This window comes from Amblyraja radiata, chromosome 34 (genome assembly GCF_010909765.2).
Source record: "Amblyraja radiata isolate CabotCenter1 chromosome 34, sAmbRad1.1.pri, whole genome shotgun sequence".
Taxonomy (NCBI): Eukaryota; Metazoa; Chordata; class Chondrichthyes; order Rajiformes; family Rajidae; genus Amblyraja; species Amblyraja radiata.
In genome coordinates, this window is record NC_045989.1 from 25,616,397 (window position 1) to 25,642,334 (window position 25,938).

General features: G+C 44.9%; 1 protein-coding gene across 1 annotated transcript in view; it reads left to right on the forward strand.

The window, feature by feature from the left end:
• Positions 1 to 25,938, forward strand: part of LOC116991698 (ADAMTS-like protein 3) — a 272,285-nt gene that overhangs the window by 183,138 nt on the left and 63,209 nt on the right. Inside the window, exons 9-12 of the mRNA XM_033050541.1 lie at positions 8,209 to 8,366; positions 17,604 to 17,715; positions 19,343 to 19,481; positions 21,987 to 22,037. Coding sequence (XP_032906432.1) covers positions 8,209 to 8,366; positions 17,604 to 17,715; positions 19,343 to 19,481; positions 21,987 to 22,037 — 460 coding nt within the window. The remainder of the gene's footprint in view (positions 1 to 8,208; positions 8,367 to 17,603; positions 17,716 to 19,342; positions 19,482 to 21,986; positions 22,038 to 25,938) is intronic.

The window sequence follows — 25,938 nt, forward strand, 5'->3', positions numbered from 1 at the left end:
ACGTGCAAACTCCGTACAGACAGCACCCATGGTCAGGATCGAGCCGGGTCAATGGCACTGTACCGCCCCAACGGAGACTAAATCTGTCTGTCCTTTCCTGACAGAACACAGTGGCGCAGCGGGTAGAGCTGCTGCCTCTCAGCGCCAGACACCTGGGTTCAATCCTGAACTTGTGTGCTGTCTGTGTGGAGTTTGCACGTTTTCTCTGTGACCGCATGGGTTTCTCTGTGTGCTTTGGTTTCCTACCACATCCCAAAGATGGGTGGTTCTGTCGGTTATTTGGCCTCTCACTATTGCCCCCTAATGTATAAAGTGTGCAGTATTCTCTCGTCACCCACACCTCACCACCCTCCCCAAAGCTTTGCTTTAGTTGACAACGTCTATTGTCTTTGGAGCTCTGTGATTTAGCCTCTCCCATTTGTCAGTAAGGCAATATTGAGACACAAAAAGCTGGAGTAACTCAGTGGGACAGGCAGCATCGCTGGAGAGAAGGGATGGGTGAGGTTTCTGGTCAAGACCCTTCTAATGGAGATGTGCGGGGCAGGTTTCTTTTACACAGAGGGTGGTGGGTGCATGGAACACACTGCCAGGGTTGGTGGTGGAGGCAGATACGATAGTGGGGTTTAAGAGGCTTCTGGATAGGCGAATGGAAGTGCAGGGTATGGAGGGATATGGATCACGTGTAGGCAGATGAGATCAGTTTAACCTGGCATCATGTTCGGCACAGACATTGTGGCATGAACGGCCTGTTCCTGTGCTGTTCTGTGCTTCATGGTAAATTCACCGACCAGCCTCTAACCCACACGGTCACAGGGAGAACATATAAACCACACCTGAACACCACTGGTGGTCAGCATTGAACCTGGGTCACAGGAGCTAGCTGGGAGGCAGCAGCTCTACTAGCTACATCACTGTGACAACCCTTTGTATGTGTGAGTTTGCAACATCGAAAAAATGAATGTTCGCTATATCTTTTCATATGAAAGAATCTTTCTGAAAGGCACAGATCTACAAAGTTCAGTAAACGTGAGAGTGAGCAGGAGAAAATGTTTAAATATCAACTTCAAGACAGACAATTTAAGTGAAGTTAAACATTCTAAATGATTTCACCGGCGTTTACTAGATAGTCTGCAATGGTCATTCCATTCCTATGATTAATGAATGATTTGGAGAAAAAATAAACCCAGCCTGGATATCCAATCACTCCAAGACGATGGGCTCCAATTTCTTTACACAGTAATTTAACTATTGCCAGTCGCGTCGCAGTTGAATTTGTGACTATATCCTCAATAGGACAGGCTATAAAATTTGAGTTTGGTTTAGTTTATTGTCTCGTGTACCGAGGTACAGTGAAAAGCTTTTGTTGCATGCTAACCAGTCAGTGGAAGGACTGATATATGATTACAATCGAACCGTCCACAGTGTGCAGATTCAGGATAAAGGGCCTGTCCCACTGTACGAGTTTACCCAAGAGCTCTCCCGAGTTTAAAAAAAAAATCAAACTTGTGGTAAGTACGTAGAATGTACGTAGCGGGTACGTCGGAGCTCGAGGACGTCTCTTAGCAGCTCGTAACGCTAACGGCAGGTACTCAGGAAACGCGGTAAACTCGTGAAGTTTTTTCAACGTTGAAAAATGTCCACGAGAGCCTCAAGTACCTACGAGCGGCTGTTACCGTAATTCTCCGAGTTCGAATCGGGGAAACTCGGGAGAACTCTTGAATTAGCTTGTACAGTGGGACAGCCCATTAAAGGTAATAATGTATTTAACGCACACCTCCACATTCAGGGACTGTTTCTTCCCAGCTGAACCATCCTACCACAACCAATGAGCAGTCCTGAACTACTATCTACCTCATAGGATACCCTCAGACTATCCTTGATCGGACTTTATGTAACTTAACTTACACTAAATGTTATTCCCATATCCTGCATCTGTACACTGTGAATGGCTCGATTGTAATCATGTATTATCTTTCCGCTGACTGGTTAGCACGCAACACAAGCACGCAACACTGTACCTCGGTACACGTGACAATAAACTAAACTAAACTAATCATATGCATTTTGTACAAATGAAAAGAATTGATTTCTATAATATCTCATTGATATCTCAGCACACGTGTAAAATTCTATTGAGGTGAGAGTTAACTTTTCTTAAGAATGAATGAATGGAATAAACAGTCTCTTCTGCTGAAGTCTCTCTGGGATTGAACCCAAGAGTAGTTCAGTTCAGTTTAGTTTATTGTCACGTGTACCGAGGTACAGTGAAAAGCTTTTGTTGCGCGCTAACCAGTCAGCGGAAAGACAATACATGATTACAGTCAAGCTATTTACCACTCTTTATGAGTCTGTAGTTCTATAAAGCCTAAAAACATCTCTTATAAATCTATCAAATTGCAGTCTGGATTTACAATATAATCTACAATTGTGTTGATCTCCAGGAGATGGGTCGCCTTGAACAGAGGGTGACCTCCTCCATGGGTTAAATATGTGTCAGTTCTGCACGGTGGCGCAGCGGTAGAGTTGCTGCCTCACAGCGCAAGAGACCCGGGTTCGATCCTGACTACGGGCGCTGTCTGTACGGAGTTTGTACGTTCTCCCCGTGGCTGCGTGGGTTTTCTCTGAGATCTTGGGTTTCCTCCCACACTCCACAGACGTACAGGTTTGTCGGTTAATTGTCTTGGTATAAAAGTAAAATTCTCCCTATTGTGTGTAGGATAGTGTTAATGTGCGGGGATCGCTGGTCGGCGCGGACTCAGTGGGTCGAAGGGGCAGTCTCCATGCTGTATCCCTAAACTAAACTAAAAACTCAACTACAGAACCGATTAATGCTTCTCTAACGCAGCACGGAGAATGACTACCACTTATCAGGACCCAAAAAATGCCAAGTGCCTGTAAATACTACTCAATCTGGAGATTGGGAAGGTAAAACGTCTCTGCTGTGAGATCGGACGGCAGGAATGTTGACGTTTTAAACGGCTCCCATGAGGTGCAGGCCGAGCTACTGGAGTTGAGAACTCAGGAAATTGGTGGGGGGAAGGGGAACTTTGAAGTTTCAAGTCCACCTATGAAAAATATTTGGTCGTAAATCTGAGCCTGTTAAGTTTTAACTCTGCGTGAACAGAATGCACTCGATCAATGCTACCCTCCCTAACTCTGGTAAAAGTGAAATAGTGCTGGCAACTAATAGTGCCGGGGTCTGAAGAAGGGTAACATATCATTTAACATATGATGAGCATTTGATGGCACTTGGCCCGCTGGAGTTTAGAAGTATGAGGGGGGACCTAATTGAAATTTACCAAATAGTGAAAGGCCTGGATAGAGTGGATGTGGAGAGGATGTTTCCACTAGTGGGAGAGTCTAGGACTAGAGGGCACAGCCTCAGAATTAAATGACGTTCCTTTCGGAAGGAGATGAGGAGGAAGTTCTTTATTCAGAGGGCGGTGAATCTGTGGAATTCATTTCCACAGAAGGTTGTGGAGGCAAAGTGAGTGGATATATTAAAGGCAGAGATAGATAGATTCTTGATTAGTACAGGTATCAGAGGTTATGGGAAGAAGGCAGGAGAATGGGGATAGGAGGGAGAGATAGATCAGCCATGATTGAATAGCGGAGTAGACTCGATGGGCCAAATGGCCTAATTCTGCTCCTATCACATGATCTCATGATCTTACTCCAGCACTCTGTGTCTATCTTTGTCATCAAGACACATCAGGCTGAGTTAGATGGTTCATATGTAATATCAAAGGCACCTGAGGGAATCCTGAGAACAAAGAGTTTTCAGACTCGGGTAACCCTTGATTGTCCAAACCTCTTGATATGTTGTGATATGCTTTAGTTACCTCCTCGAACAAATATTCATTATGAGATTGAATGGAGACGATGTTTCACCTTACTGATTGTAAACAGATCATTCGTTGAAGGATTTTAAGTAATTGTTGATAATCTCTCAGCATATGTTGTGATATGGTTTTGCTTCAGTTACTTCTCAGACCAAACATTCTTTCATGGAGAAGGTATTTACGTTTTTACACCTTACTCCATCCAGGCAGATAATTTATAATCGGAGTTTGTGTTTGAATAAAAATTGATTATGCAATTTTGAACCTGCTAATTAAGGAGAGAGGACAGATGTGGAAAAACAGCTGGAATAGTTCCCGCAACACAAGGATTATACAGAGGGTGAACAGTAACGGACGGTTCCCTAGCAACAGTTACATCTGCAGAAAGCTGTTCTGTGAAAGCTTGATGTTTAGTGGAAGTAATTTCAAGGCAGATGGTGAGAGTAATGACCAGGAGGTGGTGGGCTGTGATATCCTGGTGATTTTTGTTTAATTTTAACGTTAGACCGGGAGCTTTTACTGGTCTCGTTGAGAGTTCATGTTGTTATAATTTCTACTTGTCAATTGTTATTTAGCAAGATTTCCAGCTGGGAAAATCCTCCAAATTCCAAATTTCCAAAAGACATCTGGAAGCTTTGAAAGAAGCCTTGAGTTTAGAGAGTTTTTCTAAAACAATATTAAGCCTGATGCCCTGGCACGGTGCCAAGCCTCATGCACTGCCCTGATACACACAGTTGGTGCAACCTTTGGCCCTTACCTGCATAAGACAGTGTTCACGGGCAGGTGATATTCATAATCCTCCTCACTATTGATCTTGGCATCGGAAGTGAGTTTCCGAGGGAGAACAACATCAACAACATTTGGATTTTATTGCCTGAATGAATCTGATGTACAGTCATGGGTGTAGCAATTCTCACTTCTATCCCACTTGAATTAGTGATATGTAGGGGCGGCACTGTGGCGCAGCGGTAGAGTTGCTGCCTCACAGCACCAGAGACCTGGGTTTCATCCTCCTTACTGAGGCAGAGACATCTGTAGATCTCTTCGATGGTGGGGAGGGTCAGAACTTTTGTTCAGTGTGAATCATTTATTTTTTATTTTTTATGAAACTACTTTTATTCAAAAAATAAAATAAACATAGAGTATTAACACAATCAAAGACTGCCTATGTTGACAGTTTACAAACAAACGATCATCAAATTAATATAACGTCAACTTTATCAACAAAACACTCGACCTCCAACGGCAACCAGCATTCACGGAAGGCCTCCAAAGTCCCCATGGACACCGCATGTTCCCTCTCCAGGGACAGGCAGGCACGGACGTAGACCCGGGAAAAGCTCAAGCAATTTAAAAAACACTTAAACAAAAATATCAAATTAAAATATTAACATTTTAATCTATAATATATTCAACCTCCTGTGGTGACCAGCGTGCACAGAAGAGAAGGCCTCCACAGTCCCCATGGACACCGCGTGTTCCTTTTCTAGGGACACGCGAGCTCGGACGTAACCCCGGAAAAGGGGCAGGCAGGCGACCGCTGTGTGGCCATCGACTGCCCGCTGCCTGGACCCGCGAATGGCCATCTTGGCCAGGCCCAGGAGCAGACCGACAGGGAGACCCCCTCCTCCCTCCCATCCATCCCCCCTCTGTACCGGGTGCCCATAAATTAATAGCGTTGGACTAAAATGTAGCCAAAACTTGAGGAGCAGCCCTTTCAGATACTCGAACAGTGGCTGCAACCTCTCACACTCTATGTACACATGGAACACGGTCTCTTCCTCACCGCAGAAATGACAAGCAGGGGAAGAGTCCGTGAACCGGCTCAAATACCTATTACAGGCCACGGCTCTGTGCAACACTCTCCACCCCAGGTCCCTGATGTAAAGGGGGAGGACTCCCTTGTAGAGAGACCTCCACTGGGGACCGCTCCCCTCATCAGGTGGTAACACGGACCGCCAGGGTGTGTCTGGATGGAAGACGAGGGCGAGGAAGTGGAGAGTGTGCAAGAGCAGCCTGTACAGTACGCGCCTCTCCGCGTCACAGAACGGCACGCTGGGCATCTCGGAAAGGCGGCTCATGTTGCATGGGGCCGGCTCTCGGGGAGGGACCCGGACCTTGGGCCCTACGAACAATTCCGACTGAGCGGGGGTAAGCTCGTCCGGAATCGCTCCATGCACACGCCTCTCCTCAACACCCACCATCACAGCCACGACACCCCCCTCCCCCTGAGGAGTAGGGCCCTGGCTGAAGGTGACCAAATCCCTGGCCTTCAGGAGGTCACGGTAAAAGCCAGGCAACTCCCGCCTATCCCGCCTAGCGCGTCGACTCATGCCCGCTACTGGGAGCCGTGAGCCCTCCTGAAGGCAGCGCCCCTGGCGGAAAAAATACTTCGCCAGCACGTGCCATTTAGGAGGGTAGTCCGAGTAGACGTACCTCCGCAGGGTCCTGAGTCGGAGAGCTGCCACCTGGGTACGAATACAGACCAGCGCCTGACCACCCTCCTCCAACGGGAGACTCAGAACCCCAGCAGAGACCCAGTGGTTCCTCTCACCCCAGAAGAAGTTGACCAATCTCCTCTGTAACATGGTTATAAAATAAGAGGACGGGACCATAGTGGCCATCCGGTACCACAGCAGAGAGGCCACCAGCTGGTTTATAACTACAGCCCTGCCCCGGTAAGAGAGCACACCAAGTAGGCCGGACCAACGTCCCAGCCGGGCGATCACCTTCGCCTCCAGCTCCTGCCAGTTCGCCGGCCACCCCCCCTCATCGGGACTCAGGTAGACCCCCAGATAGAGGAGGTGCGTGGTATTCCACGCAAAACCTGCCATCTCCTCCGGCAGGGAGTCCACCTGCCACCCACCCACCAAGAGACCAGAACACTTCCCCCAGTTGATCTTGGCCGAGGAAGCAGCCGAGAAAACCTGCTGGCACTCACGCATCAGTGTGAATCATGGGACTCTCCTTTGTCTGCCTCTCAAAGCCTCCCTGGTTTTCTCCCCGCCAAAGCATCATCCCCCCCCCCCCCCACAATACCTCCATGTCTTTCTCCCCACAAAGTCTCTCTATCAACCCTTGCCGCCATCGCAGAGTTATTGCTGAGTGTGGCTTTAAGGCTGATTCTACCTCTCGCTACAGAGCAAGTCGCAACACTTTCCCCGCACGGTGTAGCCACTGTGTGGTCTAACATAAACTTGAACGCTCCTCAACGTTTCTGCCATGCAGCACCCACTGATATGCAGAACCATCGCATGTTAATGAATCGTGTCAGACCACATTGTAGGTGTACAGTATTTGAATTGCTTCAGCCACATATCACAAAAAAAATACATGATGATATATAAATTTACGATCTCTGAGGGGAATAACAAAAGTTTGATTATCTGCTGCAGAAACAGTTCATGGAAAGAAAACGTCGCGACCAGCTTTGAACTAATCCGTCCACAAATTAGATTATTTCAGAGGTTTTGCCTTGATTTTTGTGTCATCTCTTACATGCAAATCCATAACTGTTTTGGATGTCATAAATACAAATATAACTCAGGCCCATCGAGAACCAGAGAAGGGAGGTCTAAGGTAACGGGCGGGGAGGGGAAACATTGAATAGGAACCTGAGGGGCGACTATTTTACACAAATAGTGGTGGCATAAGGAACAAGGTGCCAGAGGAGGTAGTTACTACCACAACTTTTATGAAACATATTTTACAGGTCCATGAATAGGGTTAGATGGATATGGGCCAAATGCAGGCAGGTGGGAATAGTATAGATGGGGCATGTTGGTCGGTGTGGGCACGTTGGGCCAAAGGGCCTGTTTCCACACCCTATGACTCAATCTGTTCCATCCAAATAATTAATGTTCTTAAGTTTTAGGAGCAGAATTAGGCCATTCGGCCCATCAAGTCTACTCTGCCATGCAATCATTAAACCATTCTATCTTTCCCTCTTAATCCTATTCTCCTGCCTTCGCCCCATAACCCCTGACACCCGCACTAATCAAGAAGGGGATCAAATTAATGAAATAGAACATTTGGCTTAATTAGTCAAATGGAACAATCTGCTGTGGATTTCTCAATTAACAAGGTACTGGACGGATACCCTCGTGGGGTTTGATGACTATGTGTTAGTTGGAAGCAAAAGGTTCAGTTTAACAAAATGTGAAACAAGATTAAACAGCTGACAAAGGCAGTTCTTGGTGTGAATTTCCATTCATTTATTATCTATCCATAAATTAAATTAAATTTATTTTTAATTAAAAACTTTTTTAAACTTGAGGATGAATATCTGACTTATTTCTGGACTGAAGGAAAATGTTACAAATTGGCAGATCTCCAATGTTTAATGATCTCATCGAATTCATTTCAGATATAGAATCCAAAACTCTACAGGGCCAGAGAGGGGAGCACAATCTCACGTCTCCAGGGATGTCCGTTATTGAGAACACCACGGTAGAGTTCCACAAATCCTCCGATAAGGAGGTCCTCAAGATGCAAGGTCCACTCCACGCAGATTTTATAATTAAGGTAACTATTTGGGTATTTTTTTCATCTTTGTGAAAAGTAAGTCACAGGTGTGTGGCGCGGTGGCGCAGCGGTAGAGTTGCTGCCTTACAGCGCTCACAGCGTCAGAGACCCAGGTTCCACCCTGACTATGGGTGCTGTCTGTACGGAGTTTGTGCGTTCTCCCCGTGACCGCGTGGGTTTTCTCCCAGATCTCCGGTTTCCTCCCACACTCCAAAGACGCACAGGATTGTAGATTAATTGGCTTGGTGTAAATGTAAAATTGTCCCTAGTGTGTGTAGGATAATGTTGATGTGCGGGGATCGCTGGTCGATGCGGACTCGGTGAGCTGATGGGCTGTATCTCTAAACTAAACTAATTCATCACAAACGTTCCCGTAATCTCTATATCACGTACTGAAGCCATCGGGAATAATCACCAATAGTGCGTCCTTGCATCAATGAACCTGATTGGGGAAGGTGTGTGGAGCTAAAGATAGTCAGGCTTTGGAGCTCAGCAATCTGACGCTGAAGCACCATACGGCTGATGGATATTTTCATAGATTCTACAGATCACAGTGTGTTATTAAATCAATTCCATTTATGTGGGCCCTGCTACAACTTCAGATTGGTATAAAGTACTTCACGACCAATAACATATCTTTGAAGAGCAATTGCAGAATTTCTAAAGCATTGATTCATGAGCTGAGAGATGTGGGGTGAAGACTATAGTAGGATTAACATTCATGGAACATTATGTTCTACGTGTTTTAATCCTATTACAGTGATTGTGCTGAACCTGATTCTAAGTTCAACTGATGTCATCTGCCTGTACACAATCCATATCCCTCTATTCCCTGCACTTCCATGTGTCTATAAAGCCTCTTAAACGCCACTATTCCTTCGCTCCATAGATGCTGCCTCACCCGCTGAGTTTCTCCAGCATTTTTGACTGCCGTCCATGCTATCTATGTCAGTTCGTTTGGATTTATCAGTTTTCATTTTCACTCTAATTGGTGTTCTGGAAAGGCAGAGATAGATAGATTGTTGATTAGTACGGGTGTCAGAGGTCGTGGGGAGAAGGCAGGAGAATGGGGTTGGGATGGAGAGATAGATCCACCTTGATTGAATGACTGAGTAGACTAGATGGGCCGAATGGCCTAATACTACTCCGATTCCTTAGGACGTTTACTGATACTAATTTCTATGGCTTGGTCATTTGGTCTCTGGCTTTTCCCGTATTTCTGTGTCTTCATTGAAGACAGAGAGAAGGCATCTGTTCACTTTCTTTGCCATTCTCTCATTCACCATTAGAAATTTTCCAATCTCAGTTTTACCCTTGTTAGTCTATTCCTTTTACTTATCTGTAGGAATTCTTTCTTTTGAATATATGACATGAAAGGTTGGCTGGGTTTGAATCATGGTTGAAGTGCTGGCACGAGGTTGAGACTGTTTGTCTCAACAAATCACACTATCTTGACTTCTACTGTTCAGCATCAAATGAACAATCCCTTAGCATGAAATCTAAGTTCCTTTGTCAACTTTACTCTCTGTAATTATGGTCCGTGAATGGTCCACTGGCCATTGTTACATTTTTAGTCTATTGCACCAGTTCGAGACCAACTGCGATGAGTGGAGTCAGCAAGAACTATGAATGTCGGGGTGAATGTCAGAGGGGTTGCTCTATAATATATATTGTAGCTGGCTTGGTTTTGTCAGCAAAGTGAATATCAGACCAGGCCTCAATTAGAAATTAGATTTCTAAAAGGTTAAAGAAAGTGGCAAGGTGGTGCAGCGGTAGAGTTGCTGCCTCACAGTGCCCTGGACCCGGGTTCGATCCTGACTACAGATGCTGTCTGTTCAGAGTTTGTACATTATCCCTGTGACCGCATGGCTTTTGTCCAGGTGCTCTGGTTTCCTCCCACATTCCAAAGGTGTACAGGTTTGTGGGTTACTTGGCTTCTGTAAATTGTGTACTGTCCTTCGTGTGTAGAACAGTGCTAGTGTACGGGGTGATCACTGGTTTGCAAGGACTCAGTGGGCCGAAGGGCCTTTTTCCACACTGTTTCTCTAACGTCTAAAGAGTTATTGGGGTACAAATGATATTATTACATGTGCTATCACAAGATCAATGATACACGTCCTGTGATAAACATCAGTGTGTGGCTCCAATAACTAATGTGCAAGGAATGTAGAGTCTGTCCCTCAAGCCTGGTCCGTTACTCAATGAATTCAGAGCTGGTGTCTAAAGGCCCTGTCCCACTTGGCGAGTTTTTTCGGCGACTGCCGGCGTCATTTACTGGCGTACCAGAGTCGCCAAAAGATTTTGAACATTTCAAAATCCAACGCAACAAAAAAAATGTTGCGACACTTGAGGAAACCCCGTGCGTCAACACGTCGTCACGCCACGACTTTATCGGTGACCTGATACGTCATTCAATGATGCCGACAGTCGCCGAAAAAATCGCCAAGTGCGACAGGCCCCTTTAACTGACTCCATTTACTTTCTCTGCCTCATATCCACGAATATCTTTGATTAATGTGAATCTCTCAATCTCGTATCTAAAACTTCACATCAATTACCATTCAGGGAAGGAAGCTCCAAGTGGTGGATATTGTTTTATTACATCATCTTTTCCTATTATTAGATCATCGTTTCTGTGTAGTTCAACCCTTAAACTCCAAGGATTGCTCTATTCAAATATTACATTTAACTGGATTTCCCCTCCAGTTAAATAGCCCTTTGGACGGGGATTGTAAATACTATATTTGTGTCCAACTAAAGTTTTATATCAATTTTCTAAACATAATTTGTGACTGCAAATATCCTTTGTGTAGGAAGGAACTGCAGATGCTGGTTTACACCGAAGATAGACACAAGATGCCGTAGTAACTCAGCGGGACAGGCAGCATCTCTGGACGGAAGGAATGGGTGACGTTTCGGGTCGAGACCCTTCTTCAGACTGAAACGTCACCCATTCCTTCTATCCAGAGATGCTGCCTGTCCCCTGAGTTACTCCAGCACTCTGATTTCCCTTTATTTGGATATTAACGCATCTCCCTTATCCTTTTTGATTATTTGTGTATCCGCCCATGATATCCACAAGGATTCGTATATCTGATTGGACCTTCTTGGGATGGAATTAAATGTACTGTTGCTTCCACGACATGTACATATAGTAATTGCATACAGCATGAAGTAAATAAATGGTTTTATCATAGACCAAGAGACAGACCCTCAGCATAATTTCCGAATTTGATGCCAAGTTAAACCAATCTCACCTGCCTGTACATGCAGTGGCGGACTGGGTCTAAAAATATTGGTTGCCAGGAGACAAAGGGGGCCCACTTCATCAGGGACCCACTTTCCATCGGGCAAGCTGACAGCCTGGCCAGTCTGCCACTGTGTACATGATCCATATCCCTCCATTCCCTGCACTTTGTGCGTCTATCTAAAAGCCTCTTCAACACCACTATTGTATCCAAAGACCCTACAGCGAGCAAGATAGGCCACTCGACGAAAAAGACGCAGTATGGTCATGGGCAGATTCGCGGGTAATTTTCGGCCCCATTTCTGTAACCGGCTTCCGTCTCCGCACCAAAGATCCCATCGTAGCGGAGCAAAGATACTAGTGCGGAGACGGAAGCCGGTTACGGAAACATCCTCGTAAAAATAAAGGTTATTTGGTAAAAGTCTTCTCCTCATTTTCAGAATTATAATTTATTAACACAAACTGTTCCCCCGCAACGTTGATTACACTGCGGGTCGGGTCCGGTCCGGTTACGGAAATGGATGAAAAAAAGGCCCACGTTCCATTCCGTTGCATACTACACGTCAGCCCATTGCATTTAGAAGGAGTGGTCTATCTTGCTCCGCTATAGGATCTTTGATTGTAGCTGCCTCCACCTGGCAGTGTGATCCAGGCCCCCATAACAACTTGCCCCGCACATCTCCAGTAAACTTTCCCCCTCTCACTTTACACCCCTGCCCCCTAGTGTTGGCCAGTTCCACCCCGGGACTGTCTACCCCGTCGATGCCTCTAGTAATTTTATAAACTTCTATCCAGTCTCCCCCACAACTGCCAACATTCCAGAGAAAGTGCCAGAGTTTTCTCCATCAAATGCTTCTTAATATCATCTCTAATTTATTTTCTCACACATTCTAGTTCATAAATTGTTCCCAGTTAGATAAGTAAACACTTTTAATCTCTGTGAACTTTAGAATGCAGACTTAAACTCTGACACAAACCTTCAGTTACATGTGATTTGGCTGAAGAACGTTGCCTCTTGTAGATACAAGGCAGATCTAGTAGATTTGTCCAAAAACACATGTTATTGCTTACTTAAGGAGTTAGAATACAACAAGTAAATAGCGTTTGTTACAGTTTAGCAGAACCAAACGAGGAAACCTTGCAGTAAGAATATAAAATGCAATTGCATTGTTCCAAATAAAATGTATATGAAATAGTCCATTTGTGCTCTGAGGGTCTTTCAGATTTCCATATAAACATTAATATGCTCTAATTCATCTTGATGTACTCTGCTCCAAATGAATAGGATGTTGGGCATTTGAACCACGTTAAGTGAAAAGCTTCATTGTCATAATATTTTTATAATAACATGAACTTTCAACATTTAGTTTTCACTATTGATTTCTTCAAATGGATTTACTGCCGTATTGGCAATTCTGTTGTATCGTGTATTGTGCAACGGGGGAAGAAAGTCAAATAATCTCTGTTCCCTTGTCATCAATACCTCCAGACTCTATATTTTTTATTTACATTATTAAATCTCCAGACCTTTTCCAATAACTCTCTCTCTGCCAACGTAGATTTTTTTAAACTTTTCACACTTTCCCAGCCTTTTTCCCATCTGTAGTCTCTCTCCCCCTCATCTACCTCTCTCTCTCTCTCTCTCTCTCCCCCTCATCTACCTCTCTCTCTCGCTCTCTGGAACATTTTCTCATTCCACTCATGAGGATAATTTATCTGCATCTTTTCATTCATCTGTCTCTTCATCTTTCCATTACATTTTGTGACCTCTTCTTTCCATTTATTGACGCTAGTCCTCAGAGATTCCTCTTCCGAGCGCATTTTTGCTTCCTTACTCATTTCCTTTGGTCTCATTATTGGAAATAGAGAACACCTTGAGGTCCCAACTCTTAGTTAAAGCAATAATATTTCCCTCTCTCTGGGCAAGAGGGAGCGAGTGGTGCTGGCTGTTTGGAAGCATTAGCTGGAGTAGATTTTACATGGTGTTCCTTTATTAACCATTTCCGTGGATTACTCTAAGGGTATTCGACATGGACAAGATGTGGACTCGTTAGTTGAGAGAGGATGCTGGCAGGTAACAGACAGCTCCCATGCTGAAGAACTCTAAATTAGCCCTGGCTAAATATAGTTATTTGTGAATCGAGACCGCTTCATTTAATCTATTAATTAAGATATTGCAAAATTAAATCCTCATTCCCATTCAAAAGTTCATAAGTTCCAGGAGCAGAATTAAACCATTTGGCCCATCAAATATATTCCGCCATTCATTCATGGATGATCTATCTTTCCCTCAAAGTGCTGGAGTAACTCAGCGGGTCAGGCAGCATCTGTGGGGAACATGGATAGGTGATGTTTCACAGAGTGCTGGAGTAACTCAGCGGGTACAGCAGCATCTATGGAGCTAAGGAAATAGGCAACGTTTCGGGCCGAAACCCAGAAGGGTTTCGGCCCGAAACATTGCCTATTTCCAGAAAGGTTTCGGCCCGAAACGTTGCCTATTTCCTTAGCTCCATAGATGCTGCTGCACCATAACTCAGTGGGTCAGGCAGCATCTGTGGAGAACATGGATAGGTGACGTTTCACAGAGTGCTGGAGTAACTCAGCGGGTCAGGCAGCATCTGTGGAGAACATGGAACTACATTGAACTGTAGCATTCCTGTAATTCCGAAGGTTTACCTGAAGCATGGGTTCAGACCAGGTCACTTGAGTAGAGTGAGAATGTTGGTAGATGAGAACTAACAGATATTTGTCACATGAGCATCGTGTGCATTTTTACTTGTGAACCATTATTGTTGTTTTGTGCCAATCAAAGGCAGAGTCGTGTGTGATTGCCATCTTTTATAATAGGTATCCAATAGCTAGATAAGGTGTCAGTGGTGATTCAGCTAATATTTGACAGTACAGGTAGCTCCGCTGTAACTGAGTTACATTCCTAGGAAACCTCACCCTATACAAAATCATGTTATAAAAACAATTGTGTCAATGGTTTGTAGGTTAATTGGCTTCTGTAAATTGCCCCTAGTGTGTAGGATGAGATAACATAGAACGGTAATCGATGGCCAGCGTGGACTCGGAGGGGCCGAAGGGCCTGTTTCTACGCTGTCTCTCGGAACTGAAAAGTAATTAATTAATTTTCAATTCTAAACTGGCTCATTAGTTTAGAGATACAGCACGGAAACAGGCCCTTCGGCCCACCGAGTCCGCACTACCCCGCGGTCCCTGCACATTAACACTATCCTACACACACTAAGGAGAAATAGCCTACAAACCTGTACGTCTGTAGTGTGGGGAGAAAGTGTAAATCTTGGAGAAAACCCACGCAGGTCACGGGGAGAATGTACAAACTCCGTACAGACAGTACCCGTAGTAAGCTCTGTAAGGCAGCAACTCCACTGCTGAGCCACCATGGTGCCCCTGACTGACGTAATTTTACTTAAGCCTCACATTTTCAAGGTCCTTTCCAACATTCACTTCCAGCGAGGAATTTTGTTGCCTTTTCCCAGCGCTGCTCCCCATCAAATCTCCCCTTCCCCTAATTTAAAGCATTCACTTTTGATTTGACTAACTGCAGCAATCTTGTTCATTAAGTAGTAAAAGTAAGGAGCCTGAACCTGAGTGCAGGCATTAAAGAATCATTGTAAATATCCTGTGCTTATACATGAAACATAAGATCAGGGGGAAATTGCATTAGCAGTTGGTTCAGCATGAACAAACTCCAGTGAACTTTCTTTCCTCTTTTCAAATTGGCATCTAAACCTCTGACTTTGAATTTCCTCTCCTGGCAATATCAAGCTACGTTTTACTAAGTATAAATCAAATGATTTTCCAAAGGTATTAAATGGGATTTAGGATATACCATATGCTGTGATGTGAATGCAGGTTGACAAATACTTCAGGTTAAACTCCAGATTGAAGCCTGCCTTAAGATGTGAGAAATGGCATGTTCAAGGTGAAGGGAGACTCTGCTATTAACTTTGTGTAAATGGAGTCAAGGAATTTTCTTTTAAACGCAGACATACCAAATCTACTCAAAGCAGCAGGAATCTGTTGACTTCCACAAGACAAAGGGGCAGCTCGCTGGTGCAGTTAGTCGAGCCGCTGGCACATAGTCCCAGCGACCCAGGTTCAATCCTGACCTCGGGTGCTCAAAAATGCTGGAGAAACTCAGCGGGTGCAGCAGCATCTATGGAGGGAAGGAAATAGGCGACGTTTCGGGCCGAAACCCTTCTTCAGACTGATGGGGGGTGGGGGGGAGAAGGAAGGAAAAAGGTCGGTACCGATGGTCTGGTTGGGGTCCGAACTGGGAGGTAGGGAAGTACCTCGGGTGCTGACTGTTTGTGGTTTGCACGTTCTCCCTGTGACCCCTGGGTTCCCTCCAGGTGATTCAGTTTCCTCCCACATCCTATAGACGTGCGGGCTGCTAGAATTATAGGCTACTGCAAATTGCTTTGGTGTGCAGATGAGTGGTAGAATCTGGAGGAGAGAAAGAGTCATACAGCATGGAGAAAGGCCCTTCAGCCCAACCTGCCCATGCCGACCATGATGCCCCAACTATACTAGTCCCACTTGCCTACATTTGGCCCATATCCTTCTAAACCTTTCCCACCCATCTACCTGCCCAAATGTTGTTTCTATATCTATAGGGCAGGAACGTACTCAACGCGATCTTATGACCACACTTGTTGGGTCTTCCTTGTTTATGGGAAATAATTGCAGTTCCTGATACCAACGATGATTGTGGTTCCGCGGGTCAGCAGCACCTGGTGGTGGGGGGTAGACACATGCCCACCCATCAGTGGACATCTCAGAGCATCACAGACCTGTTATTGCTCATCTTGTGTGGCTGTCTAGGTTTTGAAGGAAGATAGACACAGTAAGCTGGAGTAAGCCAGCGGGTCAGACAGCATCTCTGGAGTGAAGATATAGGTGACGTTTTGGGTGGAGACCCTTTGTTATCCTAAACCAGCGCCTGCAGTTCCTTCCTGCTAATTTTAAGGGACGTTTTTTGAGGGTTGGATGGTGACCAGGACGTGGTGGGTTGGTGGGACAGGTCTCCAGATCTTCCGTCTGTTAAGTCGAGCCATGAGACGTGGCAAGGAACAAATTTTATTTTTCATCCAGGATGATGACGTACCTGCGATCTCCTCCAAGAGATCTGGAATGTGCACCTTTGGTGCTCAGTCTTCAATGGTGAAATGTCCATCTGGTTTGGTGAACCAGTTTTCAGGGCAAAACACAAGTGAAAGAAAGACAACACATCAGTATAGTTACAGTGTAAACAAGCCGGTTTCATCTCTGAAATTCAGAATACTGACCTGAATGAATGGATAAGGAAATCTCAGTTGCCCTGAGGTGCTGGTTCTTTATCAATGTCTGAGACTTTGAAGATAGATGCAAAATGCTGGAGTAACTCAACGGGTCAGGCAACATCTGTGGAGAAAATGGATAGGTGATGTTTCACAGAGTGCTGGAGTAACTCAGTGGGTCAGGCAGCATCTGTGGAGAACATGGATAGATGGCATTTCGGGTCACGACCCTTCTTCAGACTGATTGTAGGGGGTGGGGGGGGGGAGGGGGGTAGGGAGAGAAGAGAGGGGGGAAAAGCTGGAGGTGAAAAAAAATCAGGACAGGTCATGCGTGGCAACAGATGACCTCAGGCAGGAGATTCCCTGTTGGTGAATTGTTGGCTGGAGACAGCTATGAGCACATGAGGGTCACATACTGTAGTTGTAAACTGTGGAACTGGTTCATGGACTTTAAGAGGTGGGAGGAGGGGGTGGGGGAGAGGGGGGGGGGAGGGGGAGGGAGAGGAAGAGGGGAGAGGGGGGGGGGGAGGGAGAGGAAGAGGGGAGCATTTGTCAAAGTTACCTAAAATTGGAGAATTCGGTGTTCCGTGCCATTAGGTTTTGAGCTGGCCAAGTGAAATATGAGGTGCTAACATTTTATATAATTGCGTTTAAAGGATGTTCTTTTTTCCTCTAATTGTCTAGACTAGGTACGTATCATCAAGGGACAGCGTGGTACAGTTCATGTTCTATCAACCCATCAGCCATCAGTGGAGAGAGACTGATTTCTATCCCTGCACTGTGACCTGTGGTGGAGGTAACACTTTATTTCAAACACTGTCTGTGTATTGTCAGCTTTTTGCATAAAGGGCCTGTCCCACTTGCCAATTTTTTCGGCAACTGCCGGCATCATTGACTGACGTATCAGGTCACCGAAATATTTGCGGCGTGATGCGGTGGTGATTCGGCGGTGATTCGGCGTGATGACGTGTTTCTTCAAGTGTCGCAACATTTTTTTTGTCGCCGCTAGATTTTGAAATGTTCAAAATCTTTTGGTGACCTTGATATGGAGCCGGCAGTTGCCAAAAAAATCGGCAAGTGGGACAGGTCCTTACAATTGTGTTCGAGGCATTGTTGCCGCCCAGCCTTTGTTTTGCCCGGTTTTAGTGTCCACCATCCTGTAGTGTTGACAACTTCATACACAGCTTGGAGACCATTCTCCAGTCTGCCCATGTCGAGAAAGGTTGACCTGTGCCCATGGTGGACAGTTATAGCCTCACCGATCCATTGTGATCTTACACACAGCCAGATCACTCCTCACCTCTTGCTTACCTGCGCTCCAAGGAATTCAGCAAATTGTGGACGCAGCCCAGACCATCACACAAACCAACCTCCCTTCCATTGACTCCATTCACACCTCACGCTGCCTCGGCAAGGCCAGCAGCATAATCAAGGACCAGTCTCACACCGGTCACTCCCTCTTCTCCCCTCTCCCATCGGGCAAGAGGTACAGAAGTGTGAAAACGCACACCTCCAGATTCAGGGAACAGTTTCTTCCCAGCTGTTATCAGGCAACTGAACCTTCCCACCACCAACTAGCGAGCAGTGCTGAACTACTATCTACCTCATTGGTGACGCTCGGTCTACCTTTGATCGGACTTTACTGGCTTTACCTTGCACTAAACGTTATTCCCTGGTCATGAATCTGCTCATTGTGAATGGATTGTTTGTAATCATGTTTTTACTGGCTGATTAACACGCAACAACAGCTTTTCACTGTACCTCGGTACACATGACAATAAACTAAACTGACTGAACTAAAGTCTTAGCTTGCTCATCGTCTCCCTACAGCCCCGACTCATGAGTCCTGGCAACATCCTGGTAAATCTTCTCTGCACCGCCATTCAATGTGATCATGGCCGATCATCCCCAATCAGTACCCCGTTCCTACCTTCTCCCCATATCCCCTGACTCCACTATTTTTAAGAGCCCTATCTAGCTCTCTCTTGAAAGTATCCAGAGAACCCGCCTCCACCGCCCTCTGAGGCAGAGAATTCCACAGACTCACCACTCTCTGTGAGAAAAAGTGTTTCCTCGTCTCCGTTCTAAATGGCTTACTCCTTATTCTTAAACTGTGGCCCCTGGTTCTGGACTCCCCCAACATCAGGGACATGTTTCCTGCCTCTAGCGTGTCCAAACCCTTAATAACCTTAGGTACACAAAATTGCTGGAGGAACTCAGCGGGTGCAGCAGCATCTATGGAGCGAAGGAAATAGGCGACGTTTCGGGCCGAAACCCTTCTTCAGACTCTGGAGCGAAGGAAATAGGCGACTTTTCGGGCCGAAACCCTTCTTCAGACTCATAATAACCTTAATAACCTTAATAACCTTATATGTTTCAATGTGTGCCTGTGTAACTGGTGCATTGTCTCCGTGTATTTGCAGGGTACCAGCTCAGCTCTGCCGAGTGCGTGGACATACGATCAGGCCGAGTCGCTCCCGACCACTCCTGCAACTACTACCCCGAAAATAAAAAGCCCAAGCCCAAACTGCAGGAGTGCAACATGGACCACTGCCCCTCCAGGTGCGTCTCACACAAACATAGACAATAGGTGCAGGAGTAGGCCATTTGGCCCATCAAGCCAGCACCGCCATTCAAAGTTTTGTCTCACCTCAGTCCTAAATGGCCTACCCTTATTCTTAAACCATGACCCCTGGTTCTGGACTCCCCCAACATGGGGAACATCTTTTCCTGCATCTAGCCTGTCAAATCCCTTAATGTTATTTGTTTCTATGGGATCCCATCTCATCCTCCTAAATTACAATGGATACAAGCCCAGTTGATCCATTCTTTCATCATATGTCAGTCCCACCATCCCTGAATTAGCCTGGTAAACCTACGCTGCACTCCCTCAATAGCAAGAATGTCTTGTGCCCAGGGCTAGAGTTGCCGAGGTCGTTCTTTTTAATTTTAGAGATACAGCGAGGAAACAGGCCCTTCGGCCCATCGGGTCCGCACCGACCAACGATCCCCGCATATTAACACCATCCTACACCCTCTAGGGACAATGTTTACATTTACCAAGTCAACTAACCTACAAACCTGTACGTCTTTGGAGTGTGGGAGGAAACCGAAGATGTCGGAGAAAACCCACTCAGATCACAGGGAGAACGTGCAAACTCCGTACAAACAGCACCTGTAGTCAGGATCGAACCTGGGTCTCCGGCGCTGCGCCACTGTGACCACCGTAGTGCTGACTCGGCAAAATGCTGGTGGCGGGGGGCGGAGCTTAGAGTCCGTGCCGTGACATTCAGTTTAGTTTATTGTCACTCAGAACGAATCAATCAGAATAAATCCAAATCTTGCATCGGATCCCATAATTCAGCTGGACAGATACACAAGGATGTTTCCAGGATTGAGAGCCTGAGCCTTGGGAAGACGATGAACAGGAGAGCACTTTAGTTCAGTCAGACTAGTTTATTGTCACGTGTACCGAGGTACAGTGAAAAACTTTTGTTGCGAGCTAACCAGTCAGTGGAAAGACAATACATGATTACAATCGAGCCATTTACAGTGTACAGATACATGATAAGGGAATAATGTTTAGTGCAAGGTAAAGCCAGTAAAGTCCGATCAAGGATAATCCGAGGGTCTCCAGTGAGGTAGATAGTAGTTCAGGAACGCTCTCCGGTTGTGGTTGGATAGTTCAGTTGCCTGATTGGCATGTTGATGCTACTCGCAGCTAATAATGTTAGATGTTCCTGCCAAATCCTCACAATGTCTACTTTGCAGGGCCTTTTATATCCAGCCAACAAAGCAATTAACAAACTGTTACAGAGAGTTTTAAATGCGAGCAGTTAGAAGGAGTAAGTGAGTTGCTAAGTCTGCAGTTTTATAACTGAGATAAAGTTATAAAATGTGGACATGAAGTAAATCAAAACCTTGCAAATCGGGATTAGCATTTATATTGGCACTGCTTGGTTCAGAGTTCAGGAGACTGGTCCCTTCTATATAAACCTGTAAATCAGTAAATCAGACCCTATTAAAAACGTCTCACCAGAAAATAAATCAGGGTGGGTGTGACGGGGTTTGTCATGTTCCTACTGGGCCATGCCCTGATGTCACTACAATCTCATCCTCACCAGTGCCAACTTACAAAAGGCACAGCAAGATCTCCAAGCATTGGGAGCATTGCAGTGCCTCATCCTCTCTCCTTCCAGCACTGTGGCACCCAGCACAAAGGCAACATGTGTTTTGGTGATAGACATAAAAAGCTGGAATAACTCAGGGGGACGGGCAGCATCTCTGCAGAGAAGGAATGGGTGATGTTTCGGGTTGAGACCCTTCTTCAGACTGATCAGTCTGTAGCCATCCATTCATTCTCTCCAGAGATGCTGCCTGTCCCGCTGAGTTCCTCCAGCATTTTGTGTCTATCTACGGTTTAAACCAGCATCTGCAGTTCCTTCCAACACAATCCATATCCCTCTAAGGGCCGAATGGCCTCCTGCACCTATTTTCTATAGCCGTGTGTTTATCGAAAAATCTCTTAAACACTACTATCATAGCAGCGCCTTCCAGGCTCTCACCACTTAATGTGTAAAGAAAACGTAACCCACACATCTCCTTTAAACATTGCCCCTCTCACCTTAATGCTGTGCCCTCTAGTCCTTGACATCTCTACCCAGGAACAAAGGTTCTGACTGTCTACCCCATCGATACTTCTCATAATCTATCTTCAGTTTTTTATACAAATATATCCCGGTTCGAATGTTGGAGAGTCTAGGACTAGATGCCACAGCCTCAGAACAAAAGGATGTTCCTTTAGGAACATGCGGAGGAATTTCTTTAGTCAGAGGGTGGTGAATCTGTGGATTTCATTGCCACAGAAGGCTGTGGGTATATTTAAGGCTGAGATTGCTAGATTGTTCATTAATGCTGGTTATGGGGGAGAAGGCGGGAGAAAGGGGTTGGGAGGGAAAGATAGATCAGCCATGATTGAATGGCGGAGTAGACTTGATGGGCCGAACGGCCTAATTCTGCTCCTATCACTCATGAATTCTCCAAATTGATTTTTTTTCTCTCCCGCAGTGATGGCTTCAAGCAACTGACAATTTACGACCACTTCCAGCCACTTCCACGGTAGGTCCAACATCGTACAGCAGCCTGGGGCAGCACACTCAATATTACATTCACCTCTGTCAAACATTAGAGTGATATAATGCCACTACCAAATAACCCGTTTACGCAAGTTCATTCCCAGGTCTAAAGCAAACAAGAATTGTTGTTGTATTTTGAAGGTAACATTATTTTTCTGCATTAAGATATTTATCCATTCTTAAATCTTTATGCAGAAATATTAATTTGCAGTGAATCACTTCAGTAATTTAGTTTTTTTTCCCCCCAATTACCTTCTCTTCTTGCTTACCTGACTCCACAGGATTAAAAACCAAGATTGATGAAGGTGGGTAAATTACCTGTGCTAAACACTGACCACAAAGTGCCATGCTATTTGACTCTCTCTCTCCCTCTCTTCATCTCGCTGGTTATCTGAGTCCCGCCATCACAGAGCGGGTTTACTATCTGACAAGTTTGGAAACTTGTATTTAGGAAGTGCCTTTTATGCTATCCGACTGTTCAATAACAGCCCATTAGTTGCTTGATTTGTGCAATTCAAACCCCATTTTCTCACTGTAAAGGGCCTGTGCCACTTACGCGACTTTTTCGGCGACTGCCGGCACCCGTCGTAGGTCGTTGTAGGTCGGCGAAAATTTTCAACATGTTGAAAATCCAGCGGCGACCAGAACAAGGTACGACTCTTTGGGCGACTACTCACAGGCTTCACCCCGCGACATGTCGCCTGCATGGTCATGAGTCGTCCCCTCAGTTGCCCAAAGAGTTGTAGCGTCTTTCTAGTCGCCACTGGATTTTCAACACGTTGAAAATTTTCGGCAACCTGCAATGACCTATGACAGGTGCCGGCAGTCGCTGAAAAAGTTGTGTAAGTGGGACGGGCCCATTAGGCTAGTGATTCTTTGGGGTAACTATCTTCAATTTCCAAAGCCATTTTGTACTATAAGGAAGAGCTTTCCGCTCATTCACCACAGGAATACCTTGTACTCAGACACACACGGTGCATTTTGCCCAACCCTTTCAGTTTATGTTGGACAAAGAGTTTTCCAGGAATGCAAAATGATTTTGTAAGTTGAGGTGTTGGTGTGGAGCCAGTTGTGTGTTTTTGTTTCGTGCAATAAACCGTTATGGTGAAGGAAATGGATCAACAGATCGGAGACAGCAAGCTACTAAATACAGTCATGGACAAGGGCGGACAGGGTGGTACTGCACGTCCTTGGAATGTGGGAGGAAACCGGAGCACCCGGGGGAAACCAGCGGCCATAGTGAGAATGTGAACACTCCACATAGATAGCAAGTGAGGTCAGGGTTGAACCCGGGTCTCTGGTGCTGTCAGGCAGCACCTCCACTGCTGTGCCACTGGGCTGCCCAGAACTGACCAGTTAGCTCCTGAATGATACCGATGAATATAAGGAGGTTTATGCAGCATCTGTCTGCTCTTTAGCATCTAAGAGACAAAGACCCTGGAGTTTGGGTTGGTATATCTATCCATTCACCAACAGTAAACTTACAGTAAATATGTTTCTCTATCCTCAGTGATCTGAAGAAGGGTTTCGGCCCGAAACGTCGCCTATTTCCTTCGCTCCATAGATGCTGCTGCACCCGCTGAGTTTCTCCAGCATTTTTGTGTAGTCGGGGATAATATGGATTTACAAATTCTGTTCAATTGTATCCAATTTCAATGCTGCTCTGACCAACAGATATATCTTCCTTACAGACTGTAGCAGAACATAATTACCTAATATGTTTTCTTTTTTTTTCTCATTAACATTTTCTCCCCGTTTAGATTTTCACTTGTGCTACAATCCAATGAGGCAGCCTTGCTTCATCAGCGGAGGTGCCTGTTCACAAGGTGCTGATAGCTGAAAATCAACGTGATGTCAAACAAAGCTTCTAAACCACTCTCACAGTCCTGTTTCAGCAACTATTCCTAATGTCCCCTGCCTTCAGTGATGCAGGAACCGTCTAATCTGCCGTCACTCCGTCTCTGAATTAATGTGTTGTCTCCATGGAGACGTCTCGTCGTGCCATTTCTGTTTTTGAAAAGATGCCAAAGTTGTGCCGACTCCTTGCACTTTGCCCAAGGCAGGAGAACTTCCATCTATACTTGTGTTTTGTAATCTACAGCTGCTTTTAACATTTGTAATTCCACCGTCCACCTCAAATAACACAAGGTCCATGCTATTCATTTTGTAAATATTTTGGAGATCATTGAACATACAAACAAGTTATGCCTTTGTGAATCCCAGTCCATGCTGCTAAACAAGTGTTGATCCCAACAATTCTGTCATTGATTTATGGTCGAGTTATTGGGTGCAGCAAAGAAGGATTAAGATTCCCATTCATCAACATCGTTTCATCCATTCAGGACTGGATCATTATCTTCACTGGTTCTTTGTCCTGACATTCCTTCACTTATTACATTAATAACTTTGGAATCCATTACTCATAATGCAGAAATACAATTCTTTATGAATGGCTCCTTCTTCCCCGAGAAAGAATCTTCATTAAGCTATCAAAGCTTCTATTGTGAGCTTTCAAAGACTAGAGCTCTACTGATTTCAACAGTGGTTTAGTTTTGCCTGTATTATCTGCAGTATTTCCCTTTCCCTTCTGTGGCCCAGTGCCATAGTTGATTAATTCTATAAAAGTCTCCAATGCTGTTTGCATTGGATCGATCCACCACATATCACAGTTTCTTGGGACAAATATTTGTTTTTGTAATCTGTTATTTTTCAGATAAAATGTCTGCACAAGTTATCAAAACATTCAGATATGATTCATACTCGATTTTATCTCACTGCATCTTTGACATATTTCTCTTAAAAATCGCGTAAATAGATATTGGGGTTTTTAACGTGTGTTGTTTAGATAGGGATGTCATATCTTAACCAAATATGGAGCTTATCTGGTCTAATTCATCATGCTAGTCTGTGTAAATAAATGTGTTTAATAACTGGGTTTATGCAGACAAAGGAAATAATTGTGGAATATTGTTGATAAAATTGCAAACTAAGCCCATAATGCATAGAACTTAGAATAGAAAAGAATTAGTAACATGAAACAGGTTTTTCTAATAAAATCAAGTTGAATAGTAGGAAACTATTCTGAGCAATGCCATTATACAAGAATGCATACTCTCATTCAGTTTCATTCTCTGCAATTAAAATGAGGATGTCAACCTGTTTGCTTTGAAAGAGAGTAATATGACGTGCATGTGTTTAGAAGTTTCCAGTTCTAATTGCAAGTTGATCTCTGTTCAATTGTAAATACGCAGCGGGGCATTTTTTTCAGAAGGAAAATGAATGAATTATCCTGATTAAAGTTCTTTACATGGCCTTAAGTTCTCTATAACCAATCATGTACATGTTTAAAGTTTAGCTAACATAGCAATGTGGGAAGCACAATGGAGAAATGTTCATCATCTTGATCTCACTTCTTCTTTCGTGTAGCGTGCACAGCCTAAAGTTGTTGGACAACTTGTTCTATTTGATCTTCCGTTTGTGCATGTCGAGTTGATTGCATTAGTTGAAACCGGGCGGACCACGTGAAGGTTGCAATCTTCCACCCCCTTGGTCTCACTAATAGTCATTGATGAGTTTGTTTGCTTTTGGATGCAGCATGGGGAAATAATGTTCAGTTACATTACTGGGTGAGCAGCCAAATATGTGGAGCATTGATCCAAAGAAATAAGTTCAAATCCCACCATGATATCTGAGCAAATAAATCCACATAATTAAGTATATCTAGATTGTAATGCAGTCAGTAATCAAACCATTAGGTTGTTAAAGCCAATGTGATTCACTAATATTCTGTGGAGAGGATATTTGCCTTGCCTCCCTGGTCTCGACTAAACACTGCTCCAGACCCCAAGGTACCAAAGATGTGCAGGTTTGCAGATTAATTGGCT